This window comes from Cololabis saira, chromosome 19, assembly GCF_033807715.1.
Source record: "Cololabis saira isolate AMF1-May2022 chromosome 19, fColSai1.1, whole genome shotgun sequence".
NCBI lineage: Eukaryota > Metazoa > Chordata > Actinopteri > Beloniformes > Belonidae > Cololabis > Cololabis saira.
The window spans coordinates 15626753-15643353 of record NC_084605.1 but is presented as its reverse complement, the minus strand read 5'-3'; the positions used below and the strand labels follow the sequence as shown (position 1 = coordinate 15643353).

Sequence of the window (16601 nt, the reverse complement as noted above, 5' to 3'; positions counted from 1 at the left end):
CTTTTACTCACTACATTTAAAGGAGCATGAGGCTCCTTTTAAGAAATGAGACTCTCTAGCGCCACCCTTTGCCACGACGGCCGTTGGGGGTACTGCAGCCAACAGCGAAGCCGGCACGGGAGAACGGGGAGAACGCGCATGCAGCGTCATGTGACGTCACATCCACAGGACAGCGCGGGAAATTCTGGCCTGGAATTGCAGCACATTTTGCAGCACACAGCCTGTTCAAGGCAACGGAGAGATGCACTAGAGGGCTCATTCTTTTTGGTTTGGAACGCTTCATCTGACATTATTACTAGAAAACTTAAAACGTATACACATTTTTTTCATAAATCCTGCCTCAATCCGGCCTCAAGCTCCTTATCAACATTATCAAATCAGACTTGTTGCTTTTTTCAACCTCCAAGGATGACGACATGATGTAAAAGACTTGAATTAATGGAGTGAGTGGACAGGCTACGACACGCAGATAGAAAGGGATCCAGGGAGTATTGTGGAGTCCGAAGACGATGCAGCAGTTTCGGAAGAGCAAGACATTTCCCATCCATGTCCGTATTTGAAAGAACTGTTTGATGGTTTTAGCTCCATCTGGTTGGTGCTGCAGTCCCAACCTGCATTTTACACCGTCTTGTTTGGTGCTGAACCCTCTTGAGGGCATCTTGAGCACCTTGCACCTGGGGTCCTGTCTGGTATGATAGATCCAGTCTCGGTTACTCTTGTGCCCAGGACCTCTCCTAGTGCTCCCATGGTTGCTGTCTTTCAGCCAAACCTTATCTCATGAATTAGGACTTCTCAGTATCGGACCTTTCTTCAGCCTGACGATGCTGCGTGCTGAGCTGGAGGTACGGTAATCCTCGCACGGCCAACTTGGAAAGTTCCTGGCAGGCAACTTAAGCAGGTGTTGTCGTCTGAGGATGTGCAGTTTAGTCGGCTCAATATGCATGTTTTTATTTTCCAACACCGCCCGACATCACGATTTACACAGATTAGACGCACAGAACCTAAACTTTAGATATTATTAGCTAAATTAGGGGAGAGAGAGGTTGTTTCTTCAATGGTCTGGTAACTTCCTGAAGTGCAAGGTGAAAGAAATGTCTCGGTGCTTAAACACATGGTACTCTTTATCCATTTATGACATAAAATCCCCAAATAGTCAATAAAATAACTCAAAACTGGCACAAGTAATGGTATTGGACGGGTATTTTGTCCCACTCCTCCAGTGTTTGCAGGTCTGTTTCCCGGCTGGATGATCCAGGACCTATTTTCTGACACTGAGCAGCACACGCTTCTTCAGAATCCCTTGACAGTCTTGAGATTTCCTCCTGAACAGACTCCAGACAGCTTGTAGCGGACGCAGCAAAGCAGCTCCAGAACATAACCGAGCCTCGTCTGTTTCTCACAGTAGCTACAGTCGTCTCTGTTTTGAACGCTTCATGTGATTTGACAAAAAGCTCCAGTTTTGTCTCCCCTCTACAAAGAACACTAACATGATTATGGTGATAGTTTTTAATCTTTTCTAGAGGTACCAACTGATTTCTCCGAGTCAGTTTCTTCGGTTTGGTTATTAAAATGTTCTGTTAGACCACGATTCAAAAGCAGCGTGTGATTTTGGTGGTCAATGTCCAGTTAATTACTATTTATTATTACTTTTGTCTGTTTCAAATCATTTCAGACTATTGTGGGTTTTTCTTTCACTTTTCAAAATCCTGAACGTGTCCCTGTGGTAAAGATGGCAGAGGGGTGGCGTGATGGGATCCGTCCTTAGCTTTGGAACCCGTTTATTTCTATGTTTCATCACACAGGAAGTTGTGTACTGACCCTGAGCCTGGCTCTGAAGTCAAAAAAATATTCAACTTGGCATCCCAACGCATCCGTTTGCAGATAACATGACAGATGACCGAGACAATGGACAGGCAGCTGAGTTCGGACTCTTTCTTGTGATGTCTGGCATCGTGATGGTCACTGGATTATTACTGGAGTCAGCATCCAGATCCACCAGCCATGGAACTACATGTTATGTGACGCTTCTTGTCTTCCCAGTATTGTTTAGTCTAAGTTTATTACCCTGTGACTTAAAGTACACTTTTGATGGTTTAGAGGAGAACATTCTGCTGATTATGATGGTTCAGATTATTGTGCTGCTCCACGTAAACCACGCGCAGAATCGGATTCACAAGTTTTAGCAGACCTTCGGAGGGCCACATGGGCTCCAGGTCATACATTTGGTTGTGATCTTGGATGTCAGGGAGAGATTAGGGGCTTTACTTTTAGTGACGGAGCCAGCAGTTCACAACGCTTCGTTTTTTTCCCTGCTCCACCAAACCTCATCAGATGGCTGCCGTCAACCTCTGCAGAAATGTGAAGATGACCTGCCATCTGAATCTGATGTTTGTTTGCTGCTAATGATAGTTAAAATCTCTGCCCTGCTACAGATATTTGATCATCTGAAGAGAAATGAACTCACTTGAAAAAACGTGGAATATGCTCTTCCCCCTTTTTGGTGAGCTCTTTTCTGCGCTCTCTCTGGACTTCCTCGATTTCATCTTTCTTTTTGTCAGCTTCAGCCACTTTTCCCTCTTCCAGCATTCTGCAAAAAAAATTCAAGGTAGATTTCTTTGTTTCTTTTTTCTTTTTAACCAGATGCGCGTGTGTCTCTGCCAGGGGCGAAAATCCCGTTTCATAGTTGGGGGGGGACAATAAACAGTAACATTTTAGAGAATAAATCCAGTGGGGGACAAGGAATAAAAGTTTTAGCCTTCCTTTAATACAGCATTTTGACATTTTCAATTCTATCTCGCAAACAGGCAGAAGACCTTTCTTAGAGCAATACAAAACAATGGTATTAGGTGGAAGGTGGCAATAATACAGCACATCTGACATAATACACTGCAAAAACCCACAATCTTAACAAGAATATTTGTCTTATTTCTAGTTAAAATGTCTCATTTTTAGTTAAAAAAAATCTCATTACACTTAAAACAAGACTCATCACTGGAAAAAACAACAATTTTCAGCTGTTTCAAGTAGATTTTCACTTGAAATAAGTAGAAAAATCTGCCAGTGGAACAAGATTTTTTTGCTTGTAATGAGAAGATAAATCTTGTTCCACTGGCAGATTTTTCTACTTATTTCAAGTGAAAATTTACTTGAAACAGGTGAAAATTGTTGTTGTTGTTGTTTTTTTCCAGTGATGAGTCTTGTTTTAAGTGTAATGAGATTTTACTGTTTATTATTATTTTCGATTTCGGTTTCGGCCACAAATTTTCATTTTGGTGCATCACTACTAAATACTACTGCATTGTTCCAAAATTATTAATTCTGTCTCAAATTATTCTAGGGGGGGACAGCTTTACTAATGGGGGGGACTTGTCCCCCCTGTCCCCCCCCCGGGATTTTCGCCCCTGGTCTCTGCCGTGTACATGCATGTCCAACACAAACCTGATCTGTATTTGATTCTTTTGCTTGGTACAAATCAGCTCTTTTTATCTCACTGCTTTACAAGTGCTTCACAGAAACCTCCCAGGTCTCTTACCTCTGGTCTGGGCGCAGGCGGCTGTCAGTGGGAGGTAGGAAAGGCTTCAGGCCTGGACTGAGTTCATTCAGCTCCATGGCGAAAGTGGAGAAGCCATAGTAAAGCATCTCGTTCTTTGGCTGGGGATCTGTGAGACAGAAGCTTCCCAGGTGAGCTACTGCTCAAACGTGACACTTGGATTTATGCTGATTAGCGGCAATACGAGCGCTCAATCGTTCCACTCCTAAAGAAGACCTCTGAGCTGAGCTTAACGACACGTGACACCAAGACCTCAAACAGTAAGCTGGACCGTCACTGAATTAAGAGATAAGAAGCGACTCACTTGGCTTCCAAACACATTTTGGAGTTGGCAGAGTGTCACAGAAGATCCCTTCATGCCAAAGGCCCCCAAACCGGTGGATGACGTTGCCGCTTTTGTCGAGCACCGTTCCCTGCACCTCATTCTTGTTTGTCTCTGAACCCCAGTAACGTGACTGCAGGAGATTAAACAAACAAACAAACAAGAAAATAAAAAGGAAAGGGCTGTGTCAATTTAAGATCAGACTTTAAGAACATTCCTGTGGGAATAAAATTGCAAATCATTACCATGTTTTCTGGGACTGCCCTGTCATAAAGAATTACTGGAAAGAGATACACAAAGCCCTACAGGATATCTTCAAATGTGAAATATCCCTCGAGAGTAAGACCATGTTTTTTGGACACAAATGTCAGGACTGGCCAAAAAGAGATAAACATTTAATGAATATCCTGCTAGTGGCCTGTAAAAACTATTACAAGAAAATGTTTATCACAGGAGAGCCCAACTTTAAAGGCATGGATAGAAATTACAATGGACATTTATAAAATGGAGAAGATAACAGCATTTATTAATCATAAATTGGAGAAATTCACCTCATACTGGGAAAACTGGGTCAACTACGTCACTCTCCATAGGCCTGATTTTATTTTCTGAAGTCAATGATTGTGTTATGTTGAAAAGATCACTCCCTACTTGTACATAATAGTTTTTGGTGGTTTGTGTTTCTTTTCATTGTTTGCACATAAAACAAAAACATTATTCCGACATTTAGGACAGACAACAGATGTAAGATGTATGCATACATAATGTATCGGATGTGAATGTCTAATGCTGAATGTCAATAAAAAGAAATAAATACAGATCAGACTTCTTAGAAAAAAGAAAAGTGGCGCTGAAGCGCCTCACCTTGACAAACGTAATCTTGCAGGTGCAGATGTTGTTCTTGAGGTTTTGGATGGTGACCTCCCCATAATGCTCCAGGTAGCGCTGCTGGCTCAGCACGTTGTGGATGCAGGTCACCACCTTGTTCCACTCGTAGTGATCTCCATACCTAGCCAAAGCACCAGTGTCAAAATATCACGCTAACAGCAGAACGGCAGCTTCATTGACATCAAGCAGTTCAGGTAAATATTTTATGGTTACAGCTTCCTTTATGAGGGAATTAGTGTCTTTTTTTAATGTACTTTCTAACTGGAAGCCAGATCATTTCAGTTCCCGTTCTTCAAATGAAGACTTGATATGCATCACCTGTATGAATTGTACAAAATAATTGGCATTTCCTTCATGTTAAACATAATGCTTGCGACCATTCCTGCATCAGTTTACCCACAGAAAGAAAAGAAAAACCAACATTAGTCGGCGGAGTTGTAACGTACATCACTTTTGCTGGACTGAGTGGCTTCTGAGCTGGAAGCTGATCCTCAGGGAAGAGTGTCGACCACACCAAGATATTTACACGCTCGTGATTTCATGTGAATGTCTCTCTTTCGTCGTATTCCTAACCAGCTTCCATCCATCCGTTACCTGTACCTGCTGATCCTCCTTCAGGGTCACAGGGATCTGTCGCAGCTGGCTTCACCGGGCTACACGGGTCGCCAGTCCCTCTCAGGGCCACATGTAGATGAACAACCGCACACGCTCACTGTCTGGCTTCAGAAACAGATACCTAATGCTCATGTCAGCGTTTCACGCTGGGTTGAAGCACTCGTGTTGTAGAAAACCATAAGCTAAAACATAAGATTTGGAGCATTATAAAGCGTGACCTCTTTGCTCCTATGAATTATAATTTCTAAATTTCTAAATCTTATAATTATAATTATAATTTCTGATTATATAATTTCTCCCTCTCTCCACACTGGAAAACCTCCACCACTCCCGTTGTCAGAAAAAAGCCCAAGATATAATAAAAGACACTTCACTGTTTGAACTGCTGCCATCTGGGAAACAATACAGACTCATGAAAACAAGGACAAACAGACTCAAACAGCTTTTACCCAACAGCAATAACCACTCTCAACAAAAACAGGAGATAATCTGCAATAACAAAAATGATTGTATGTTGATGAAAGTTCTTGTAATGTCTGTGTGTTGATGTATGTGTGGAGGGGTGAATGTTAGACTGTTAGAATGTCTAGATATATATTTATTTTATGAGGGCCCGAGCACTGACGTGAGTGCGAAGGCCCTATTGTATCTGTAGGAATTGTTATTTTTCTTCCTCCTTCTGACGAAAGGAGGCATTTTTGCCCCCCTAAACGTGCCCCAAAAGTCACCAAATTTTGCACGCAAGCCAGGCCTGGCGAAAAATTTGATATTTAATGGTTTGCATTAATGGGCGTGGTAAATGGCTCAACAGCGCCCCCTAGAAAACTTTGTGCCTCAAGCCCCACAATATGGTTTGACGTACATGCACGAAAATCACTACACACCTGTATCAGGTCGCAACTTAAAGAAAAGTCTCTTGGAGCCATGGCCGAAACCGAACAGGAAGTCGGCCATTTTGAACATTTTGAATTAATCGTCGTCATTTTGGCTAAATTTATGCCACTTCTTCATTGCTTCAGAGCCCGAACCGTAACGTGCACCCAGGTGTGTTATACATCAAAATGTGCGTCTCCATCCTGCGACGATGCGCATTACTTTTCTCTTTCAAAAGCGTTACCGTGGCGACGCTAGACGCCAAAAAGCGCGCCCCCCCTTCATCTGATTGGTCCATATTCGATAGTTCTCCAAAAGTCACCAAATTTTGCATGCAAGCCAGGCCTGGTGATAAATTTGATATTTCATGGTTTGCATTAATGGGCGTGGCCTAACAGCTCAACAGCGCCCCCTAGAAAACTTTTCTCTGCCATAACTTTTGAATGGTTTGACATAGAGAGTCGTGGGTGGTGTCATCTGACTCGGTATTGAGTCCTTGACCTTCATTGGCCTGAATTAGCGCCGCCCTTTCTTCTGATTGGTTGTCCCTATTTTCTGTTATAACTTTTGAATGGTTTGACATAAAGACTCGTGGGTGGTGTCATCGGACATAGTTTTGAATCCCTTGACCATAATTGGTGTGAATTAGCCCCGCCCCTTCTTCTGATTGGTTGATATTTCATAGTTCCTATTTTCGGCCATAACTTTTGAATGGTTTGACATAAAGAGTCGTGGGTGGTGTTATCGGACTTAGTTTTGAGTCCTTGACCTTAATTGGTGCAAATTGCACGCGCAAGGACCCGTTCATCACTGCTTGCAGCTTTAATTTTATTTGTTTTTATTTCATTTTAATTATTTTTTAGTTATTTTATTTCATTTATTTTATATATGATGCACTGACTGGAGAGCACATTTAATTTCGTTGTACCTGGTGAGAATGACAATAAATATCTATTCTAGAGCCGCTTGGTGGTGCAGTGGGTTAAGCAGCGGCTCATATACTGAGGCTACAGTCCTCCTGCAGCGGTCGCAGGTTCAAATCCTGGCCTGCGCACCTTTGCTGCATGTCATCCCCATTCTCTCTCTCTACCCCCTTCCTGTCTGTACACTTTGAATAAAGGGCTACTAGAGCCCAAAAAGATCTCTATTCCATTCTAGAAGCATCTAATGGGAAGGCTCAGTGTTTTGTCTGGTTCCCTCAGGGGTTCCCCTGTCAACAACTGCAAGGGCTGTCTATATATACTATTACTACAGAGCAGTAAAATCATATAAAGCAGAAAGAAACAGGGATGCCAACGCGCCACTTTCATGGCTTATCTCTTGTCCGCAGTCCCAAAACACGTATGTCAGGTAACCTGGTGATTGTGTGTCTACGTGTGGCCCTGTCCTGGGTACCCTGCCTTTTGCCCAGGGAGAGCCAGGATACTAGATCCCTGTGACCCTGACTAGGAATAAGCAGGAGTAAATGATAGATGATACTTCCCAGCAGCTTTTATCATGTCATTTTGACAACGTAGAAGTATTCTGTGAGGCTGACACTTGCACACACAATGAAATTTGACCACCGTGGTGCCCCCAAAGAAGTAGACGGCGCCCTAGAATACAGCAGGAAAGGTTCTGGCACGGTCTAAGTTTAAAGCTCAGTTAATTACCTCTGCAGAGTCACGTTGACCATCCCTGCTGGCACGATCTCCAGCGACTTCCCCCAGAACTTATTCTTCCATCGCTGGTCTGTTAAGAGACATGAGCAGGTAATCCAGGCACCATTTTCATGGCCAAAGGAAAGAAAAGGGCATTTTTGATGAACAGAAGTTTCACCTTGCCAAAAGGTGAAGTTTTCAGAGTGTGCGTGGCAGGCTGAGATGGGGGGATGGTGGCAGACCTGACAGAGCATCGAGAGAGAGTTAAAAAACTACATGAAATACATTGAATTTAACTGTTTTAATCCCTAACAAGGAGACATGAATAAAAGGTGTACGTAAAACCAGCACAGGTATACATGATACTATCAACACAGCCAAAGTTGATGCGTGATAAAACTGTCAGCGCCCTATTTCTTTCATAACAGAATGTTGTTAAAGTTGTTAAAGCAATAACTCATTCATGGATTCTTGCAGCTCTATCAATTAAACGGAGAGGCGATCCATCTTCACTCAGCAAGAGAAGAGGATGGGAGCTAATCTCTTTCCATAACAAATAATATCAGTTTCCTTGTGTTACATCTCCTGCAGCATCCTGCCGGTAAAGGAAGTTATGGGATGAAGAAGACACCTCTACGTAAGGTACCTGCTCACTGATGAAGCGGAAACTGCGGTCCTCCCTGACACACTCGTAGGTTTCCCCCAGCACCGGGTTAAAGGGCTTGTAGCGGTTTCTGAATGTTGCAGTGGCGTAGCCAGAAATAGCGAAGGCAGCAATGTAAACCTGCAAAACACAGACCATGACACCCGTCGTCATGTTCATGGATATGAAATTGGGATATTTGATGACAAACGTGCATCTGCACAGTAGCTTTGTGAACGTCCTTCACAATTAGATTATGAAATTATGAAATTATCTAATTAAATTAAATTATCTTTTATTTTCAGGTTCCTACGGAATAGTATTAGGGCCATGCAGGAGAAAAAATATTTGAGAGGGGAAGATTTTTATTATTGTGCACTTCGAGAAAAAAGTTGAAATGTCGAGAAAAAAGTCAAAATGTCGAGATTAATGTTGAAATACAATTTCAAGAATAAAGTCAAAATTTTGTGAATAAATTCACAATTTCGAGAATAAAGTCAAAATTTCAACTTTATTTACGAAATTTTGACTTTTTTCTCAACATTCAACTTTTTTCTCGAAATTGTACTTCAACATTAATCTCGACATTTCAACTTTTTTCTCGACATTTTGCCTTATTCTCGACATTTCGACTCTTTTCTTCCTCCTCTTAAATATTATTTTTATTTTTCTCCTGCCTGGCCCTAATACTCTTCCGTAGATTCCTGCGTTTATACAACTGAACCTTATTTTGTAGTCTGATTCTAGACCCTTCACACAGCCCATTAAAACGTTCCTAACTTTACTAACTCTCAGTCTCATATAAGAATGACGTACTCCTGTGTTACATTTACCAGGTAATACTAACGGTCTCATACATAATACAACATTTGAGACCATCAGACGTTTCTGGGAACATTTCCAGCATGATCAGCAGCGAGTACTGCCCAGATTCATTATTTATGCTACAGTACCATCCTCTGGTAGGGGTCTGTGGTGCTGTTGGCCGTGTCCAGTAACTCGCTGTACTCCAGCTCTTCGCACAGCCTCTGCAGCAGGTTGACCGGCTCATTGAGGGCGGCCGGCATGGACACGCGAGCCAAGTCTTTACCTGAGGAGAAACATCACACAGACCTCAGAAAACCACAGTCCTTCACTTTCAACAGTCAAACGTCTTGATTTTTTTCTCTGTAACTCTCAGTGCAAGGCTCTTGCCTATGTTGTTGTAGAGGATAGCCATGAGGCCCACGTGGCTGTTGTCTGGACAGTGGGCAGGCAGCGTCGTCCGGCGCCCGGTGCTCTTGGGAGCAACACTATTGGGAGCCCTGGAAATGCTTGCGCGGTACTTCCGGGTTGCTGATGCTGCAGTATTGGTGAAACAAAGTATGAATGGCATCGTTGAACAGGTTTGGGAATTGTTGTGAAGGGCAAAAGGGATGTCTTTTTCTGTTCAGGAAATAGCTAAAGTGACTCGAAAAGCACGATCCTCAAAGAATTCACAAGAGCTAAATTCTTGACGACGTCACTTAACATGCAGGCGTCAGCGGCTCAACACTATAGAGGACACTGGAAACAGTTTATGGCATAGTAGTATAGAAAACTATGGGATTACTGAACGCATTCGTACCTGTGTGTCCAAAAGTCTTTACCAAACAGGCCATACCTGGAGCTTTGTTTCTGTTTTTACTACTGAGTTCCCCACCAGCCAGGTCGAGCTGAATAAACTTTTTCTACTGAAGATTGTTTGGATGAGCAGGAGTTGAACGACTGAGATCTACACCAACATGTGGACCGTTTCCTGACAGAGAGGGATACTGGGTCCAGACTGGTTCTGACGTCAAATCAAATGTGAGTTTCTGCGCTAAAATGCGTCTGTAGATGTAGATGTGCATTAATGTACACGCAGAGGGAACCTACCTTTGATAGTAACCAACAAAGCCTCACGATTCTGCTTCACAACAAGGACGTTTTATAACGGCAGTTCTCATGGCAACATGTGGACCACTACAGCTTAGATAGCAACAATGTTTAGTAAACCTCTAGCTGGTGTTAGTAAACCTCTAATTAGTGTTTAGTAAACCTCTAGTTAGTGTTTAGTAAACCTCTAATTAGTGTTTAGTAAACCTCTAGTTAGTGTTTAGTAAACCTCTAATTAGTGTTTAGTAAACCTCTAGTTGGTGTTAGTAAACCTCTAATTAGTGTTTAGTAAACCTCTAATTAGTGTTTAGTAAACCTCTAATTAGTGTTTAGTAAACCTCTAGTTAGTGTTTAGTAAACCTCTAATTAGTGTTTAGTAAACCTCTAGTTAGTGTTTAGTAAACCTCTAGTTAGTGTTTAGTAAACCTCTAGTTGGTGCTAGTAAACCTCTAATTAGTGTTTAATAAACCTCTAGTTAGTGTTAGTAAACCTCTAGTTAGTGTTAGTAAACCTCTAGTTAGTGTTAGTAAACCTCTAGTTTGTGTAAACTCTAATGTGTTAGAGTCAGTAGTCATAGCTGCAGCTATAGAACAAGACTATAATACTGTAGTTAGTCTCAAACATAGCTTCGTGGTAGATATGCTGCTATAGTTCTATGCTGCAGGGGGCACCGACATGATCCACTGGTCGGTGCCCAGTACCCTTCTTCACTTCTCCTCTTCCCTTCTTCACTTCTCCTCTTCCATTTTTTATTTATTATAAGTATCTCATAGCCATCATTTTTGTCCATCGATCTTGTAGTTTGTTGTGCTGGTCTGCCCCCCCCCCCCACCACCTTTTTCTCTTTTGTGTATGTTTGCAGGCCGGAGCTTCGGGAGCTGCGTGCTGACCTGCAGTCCCCCCCTATGATCATCCCCCTGCCCCACGTCTGCTGTAGATGTCTGCCGACCACCCCAGTCTGGCCTCCGGCAGGAGGGTCCCCCCCTTATGATCCAGGTCCTGGTCCAGGTTTCTTCCCTCCTAAAGGGGAGTTTTTCTTGCCACTGTTTGGCTTAAGGTTTTTCTCCCACTAGGGGAGTTTCTACCTGCCATTGTTTATGTTGTGTTTAAGTAATAATTGCTCGGGGGTCATGTTCTGGGTCTCTGGAAAGATCCTAGAGACAACTTCTGTTGTAATAGATGCTATATAAATACAATTGAATTGAATTGAATTGAAGAATGCACAGAGCAACGGGCGTATGGGTACGCACCATGTCCTTCCTCCGGCTCCGAGTTGGTGGTGCTTCCATCGCTGAGCCCAGATTCATCAGACACCTCGGAGGAACTCCCACAAAGGACGTCATCACTGGCATCAAAGTACTCTGCAGTTGAATCGGCCACTGAGGGCGGCCTGTGGGATGATACAGGCTGGGGACGTGAAATCAGGAGAAAAAATATGAAATGCCGTCGCAAGAGAAATACAAGAACAATTTTGCCAGGAAATCCAGACGTCGCTCATCTTACCACAGCTAATGTGCTAGACTGGAGGCTGTGGTTGGCTTGCTGCAGCTTCTGTCTTTCCAGGGACAGAGTGTCGTGCACCGATTTCAGGGAGGTAAACACTGAGGGGGGACGAGAAGTCATGTTGCTGCTTAGAAAGATCTCCCTCGTGTTTCTTTATCCAACAGTTTAGTTTGTCCATCTGTTTACACTTGGTACATTTACTGGTACATTTCTCTGACCTTTGAGGGACATTGTGCAGATGTCCTGCTGGATCTTCTTGCCCTCCGGTGAGATGAGAGCGGGCGGGGCCAGCTGAGAGTGCACGTAGTCGGGGATGGAGGGCACCGACGCACCGAGGTGGGGCGTGCTGCTCAGGTGACTGGAGGACAGCTGTGAGGTGAACAGTAAAGGATGAGGTTGCTTCTCTGGTGGATTCACTGCAGTGCTTCCATCATCTGCCAGTCTTTGTGTCAGTGATGTTGTGATGTTGTCCAGAGGGGAGCTGAAGGCCACTCATGTGCAGTCTGAAGTGAAGCAACAGTTTTTGTAGAATGTTCATGCTGTAAATGCACTAAATGTCCTGCATGTACAGTGAGCGAAGCGCCTGAGTCAAAAACAGCGGCTGCTGTTCACATTAATACCAGAGAGAGTGCAAGTAGAGTTTTTCCAGATTTGAGTCAATATAACTTTCTCTGTATTCTCTTAAAGCCATGTTTTTGTTGTTGTTGTTGTTGTTGTTGGTGTTTACTGCTGTTCTTTGCCAGGGGCCTGTACTACGAAGCAAGTTCAACATACCCAGGATATCTTTTCCTTATCCAGATTCACTAACCCGGACAATTGCAATCACGCTAAGCGGTCATACGACGGTGGTTATCAACTCGGTATATCAACCCAGGTTTCTCCAATCTGGATATGAGCGCGTGCACATAAAAGGGGCGGTGTTTTCAGCGCATGACCAATCGCAAGCATGGAGAAGTCCGCTGTCAGAGCCGCTTATTTCAGTAGCGAAGAGCAAACAATAATTTTACGGAAATATGATGAGTATAGGCATATAATACAGGCAAAAAGCAACACAGTTACAGCTGCAAAATGCAGGAAAGACAGCTGGCAAAAGATCGCTGACTGTATAAATGCGTAAGTTCATAGGGATATAAACATCACTGCCCCATCATTAGGGCATAAGTAGATCTGACTATAATTACAGTTGTCTATTCTGTTAAATGCATGTGTTGCTTAGATGTATTCGTATGGCGTGTATGACAATTGTAGCCTCATTCCTTCAGCTGCAACCCCAGCGGAGTGAAACGCACATGGGAGCAAATAAAAAATAAATATAAAAACATAATTCAAAGCGGTAAGTAGGCTCACTTTCATATCTTAGAAGTACAACAAGTACAAGGCTTTAGTGTTTCTATCACTCTCTGTTTTAGGATGATATCAGTATACAAAAGCACAATGAAACAGCATTGACATTACTTGCAGCAAACAGAAAAAAAAATGACAAGAAGAAGACAGGAGGGTCCCTGAATACGCGTTCTCTTCGGAGGGATCCTCTCACGATTCGCGCACCGAGCTCCACTGGATTCTCTTCGAAAGGGCATGCCATTTTCCAAGAGAGCTGATTGGTCAGTGGGCGGTGCTTTTATACCCGGCGATCTGTATCTCGAACATAACCTGCTCCGGAGCAGGTTAGCTGTTCAGCATAAGTTACCATGGCGATGTACCCCGGTAAGAAGTGAACCACCGTCGTAGTCCTGAAAACCCAGTGTTAAACCTGAAGTTACCTCGCTAACCCCAAATCCTGCTTCGTAGTACAGGCCCCAGGGCAGTCATATGCTGGGAGTCATGTTGTTGGTGTTTGGTCTCTGTTCTCTCTCTGGACACAACATATCGGACCATTACAAACGATCTTATCATCTGCTCGGGATAGAGCTGATGGTTTTCAAATCTAATCTTTGTGCCCTCATGATTGAGCACTTAAGGACCGTTCTTGGTTTCTGCTCGAGCTTTAGCGAACTGACTTGCATTTTGTGGATGGTGATGTGGGTGTGGTCTAGTGGAGGTGTCCCAAAGCTGTCAGTGTGTGTATTAATTGATCTGCAGCTTTGGCGCTCTTTCAGAGCAGGGTGTGTGTATTCCAGAGCATCTATGAACTTGCACTGTATCTTTTAAGCATCAAGGATCTAAAAGCATCTATGCACTTGGCTTGAATGCGGTCCAGCTAGACATGAAGTCAATCTGGGTCCAAAAGCCACCCATACAGTTTCTGAATCTTTCGACTGCACTTGGGCAGCTGCAGATGATGAGATTCATGTCACCCACACCTTCACTCATGATCCAGCCTTAGGCCGCCATGAGGACTTCTACTGCAGCGTGCGATATGCGCTACGAAGGAGTAGAAGATTAAAAGAATAGTTTGACATTTGGGGGAGTATTTGTTTGCTTTGATGCCAAAAGATGGAGGAAAAAATATGTCTGTAGACCGGATTTACTCAAATTTAGTGTTTTTCTCTGGTCTTTATACTATATTTATATCACAGCTCGATTTATGTTTCAAATTAATTTAAAATATACTAAATGTGTGCATCATAATGACGGAGCATCAGGCTTTTCTTTATTTGTATTCTTTCTTTTTAATCATTACTTAGACTCGTTCATACATCATGTTTTATTGTTCTTAGCGTTATATCTATTGATATTGCTTTGTTTATCTGTGCATTTTGAACAGATCTTTGATCAACTTATGTTGTTTTAAACGTGATAAAAGTAACTAAATAACTCATTTTAATCCAGTTTATGGTAGCATTATTGATGTTGTCATTTTAATTTGAATCTGATTTTGTCACATGTTGAAAAGTTCTTGTGCAAAACTAAGCTAAGTTAAAGTTAAATTTAGTGCAAATATGAGCTAAAAGTAATATTTTATTCTTAGCAACAAAGCAAATAAACAAATGTCCATAAACAATTCTTTTAATGGAGAACATTGTACGTCACACTGAGCAACTAGTAGCCAGTAGCTCAATGATGGCCAACCAGTAACTATGGTTACTGGTTAACCAGTCACCTAATGTCTACAGGGAGGGAAGTACGGCATGCAGATGAGATGATTAATAAAACACGGGTGTAACTGTTCATGAGATCTAATTGGGTTGAGATATTTCTTCTTCTTTTTTTGCTCTTGACACTCGTGTTTAGCCCCCAAAATTAGAGATGTAAAGATACATCTCATTATTTTTGCAGTATTTTTGCAATTAGATATTTACTCAACACCGTGCTGAAGGCTTTCATCATTTAATCAGGTCCTCTTTGTTGGGTAAAAAAGAAAATCTGGATAATTGTGGACCTTCAGGCAGGAAATTAAAGACTGAGAGAAGGAAAGAAGCTAAAAGAGTTCAAGCAGGTTCACTTGATTGATCCATCAATGCACTCAATCTACAATTTAGATTCTTGTTTGTTTTCTAGGACACGAATCGTGTTATTCTGTCTTTCCTCGTTTTGAAACATGATGAAAAATGTGTAAATGGAAAAGTCCATGTATTGTTTAATGAAAACAAATTGTTTCGTATGTATGTTGACAGGACGGCAGTCCGTGCAGCATGTGAAGTTCAATCGTCAAGTTGTCTCATGTTGGACCTATTAGGAACTCACCGATTTGGTAATCCCACGAATAGGCTTTGGATTGGATTAGAGAAAGGCCCCAAAACATTACTGGGTAGTTGGGATGTCATATACATAAACCCAATACGTTTCAAAAATGACCAGCATCAGTAAGATTTCATGGATTCAATCAATAATTTAGAAGTAATTAAAATCTACTGAAACATCAACACATAAAAAGTCAAATTCACACACAAATAGAAAGAAAAGTTGTTGTTTTTGTTGGGTTTTTTTAAGGAACAAGTTACAGGCTCCTCTTACCATTCCCAGAGCCTCCACTCTGGACAGTGTGCGAGAATGGCCCCAAATCTTTCCTGATTTGGGCTTCTTTGGCTTTTCAAGTGAGAGATTCTGCTCCAAAACAAGATGCATTTAATTTCACACTTATGGAAAATTCTGTATAAAAACGTTACTGGCTTGTGCGTTACCTGCATGCTGATGATGCGTTGCAGGTCTCCATTAGTAAAAGCCTGGCCCACCTCCAGCGCCTGGAGCCTCTGGATCAGACGGTTTAGCTCCGAAAGGTCCAGATTACAACGGTTCAGCTCTGGAAGAAAACAGAAATGTGTTCACGTGAAGACTTTCTGCTGCTTGGTAATTGACTAAGATTCTTACTGTCCTGAGAGGCAGCTGAGATTACACTCCATATGCACATTTAAAGACCTCTCCTCTTCCCTGTTTTTATTGCATTAGCCACATGCACTCAACACCAGGGTCGGGAGGGGGGGCCCACATCACCCGCGTTCCCTCGTCGGCCTGGGACGGGCAGGTCGCGGTGCCCGGGCCTGGCGGGGCTCGCCGTGCAGCCTGGGGTGCCTTCTGGCGGTGCTGGACCCCCCCGGGAAACGGTGCGTGAATGAGCGTCCTTGTCGGTGAGAATGCGGTATGAAAGGGTCCTGCGATGGAGGATTTGGGCCTCCATCGGCAGGACAATAAAATTGAATAATTTATTATTATTATTATTATACAAGGATGGTTATTAAAATTATTGTTACTATTATTATTAGTATTATTATTATTATTATTATTATTATT

The 16601-nt window shown here is 42.6% G+C and overlaps 1 protein-coding gene across 2 annotated transcripts in view; it reads right to left on the bottom strand.

Annotated features, from left to right (window-relative positions):
* Window positions 1-16601, bottom strand: part of osbpl7 (oxysterol binding protein-like 7) — a 30128-nt gene that overhangs the window by 1486 nt on the left and 12041 nt on the right. Inside the window, exons 8-22 of one of the 2 annotated variants that reach the window (XM_061709047.1) lie at window positions 15995-16113; window positions 15828-15917; window positions 15558-15581; window positions 12149-12299; window positions 11931-12028; window positions 11678-11834; window positions 9726-9872; window positions 9485-9621; window positions 8535-8672; window positions 8067-8130; window positions 7901-7979; window positions 4737-4881; window positions 3855-4005; window positions 3533-3659; window positions 2465-2587 (exon numbers count right to left, since the gene is read on the bottom strand). In XM_061709047.1, the coding sequence (XP_061565031.1) occupies window positions 2465-2587; window positions 3533-3659; window positions 3855-4005; window positions 4737-4881; window positions 7901-7979; window positions 8067-8130; window positions 8535-8672; window positions 9485-9621; window positions 9726-9872; window positions 11678-11834; window positions 11931-12028; window positions 12149-12299; window positions 15558-15581; window positions 15828-15917; window positions 15995-16113 (1750 nt within the window). The remainder of the gene's footprint in view (window positions 1-2464; window positions 2588-3532; window positions 3660-3854; window positions 4006-4736; window positions 4882-7900; window positions 7980-8066; window positions 8131-8534; window positions 8673-9484; window positions 9622-9725; window positions 9873-11677; window positions 11835-11930; window positions 12029-12148; window positions 12300-15557; window positions 15582-15827; window positions 15918-15994; window positions 16114-16601) is intronic. The other variant, XM_061709048.1, reaches the window with a different exon arrangement.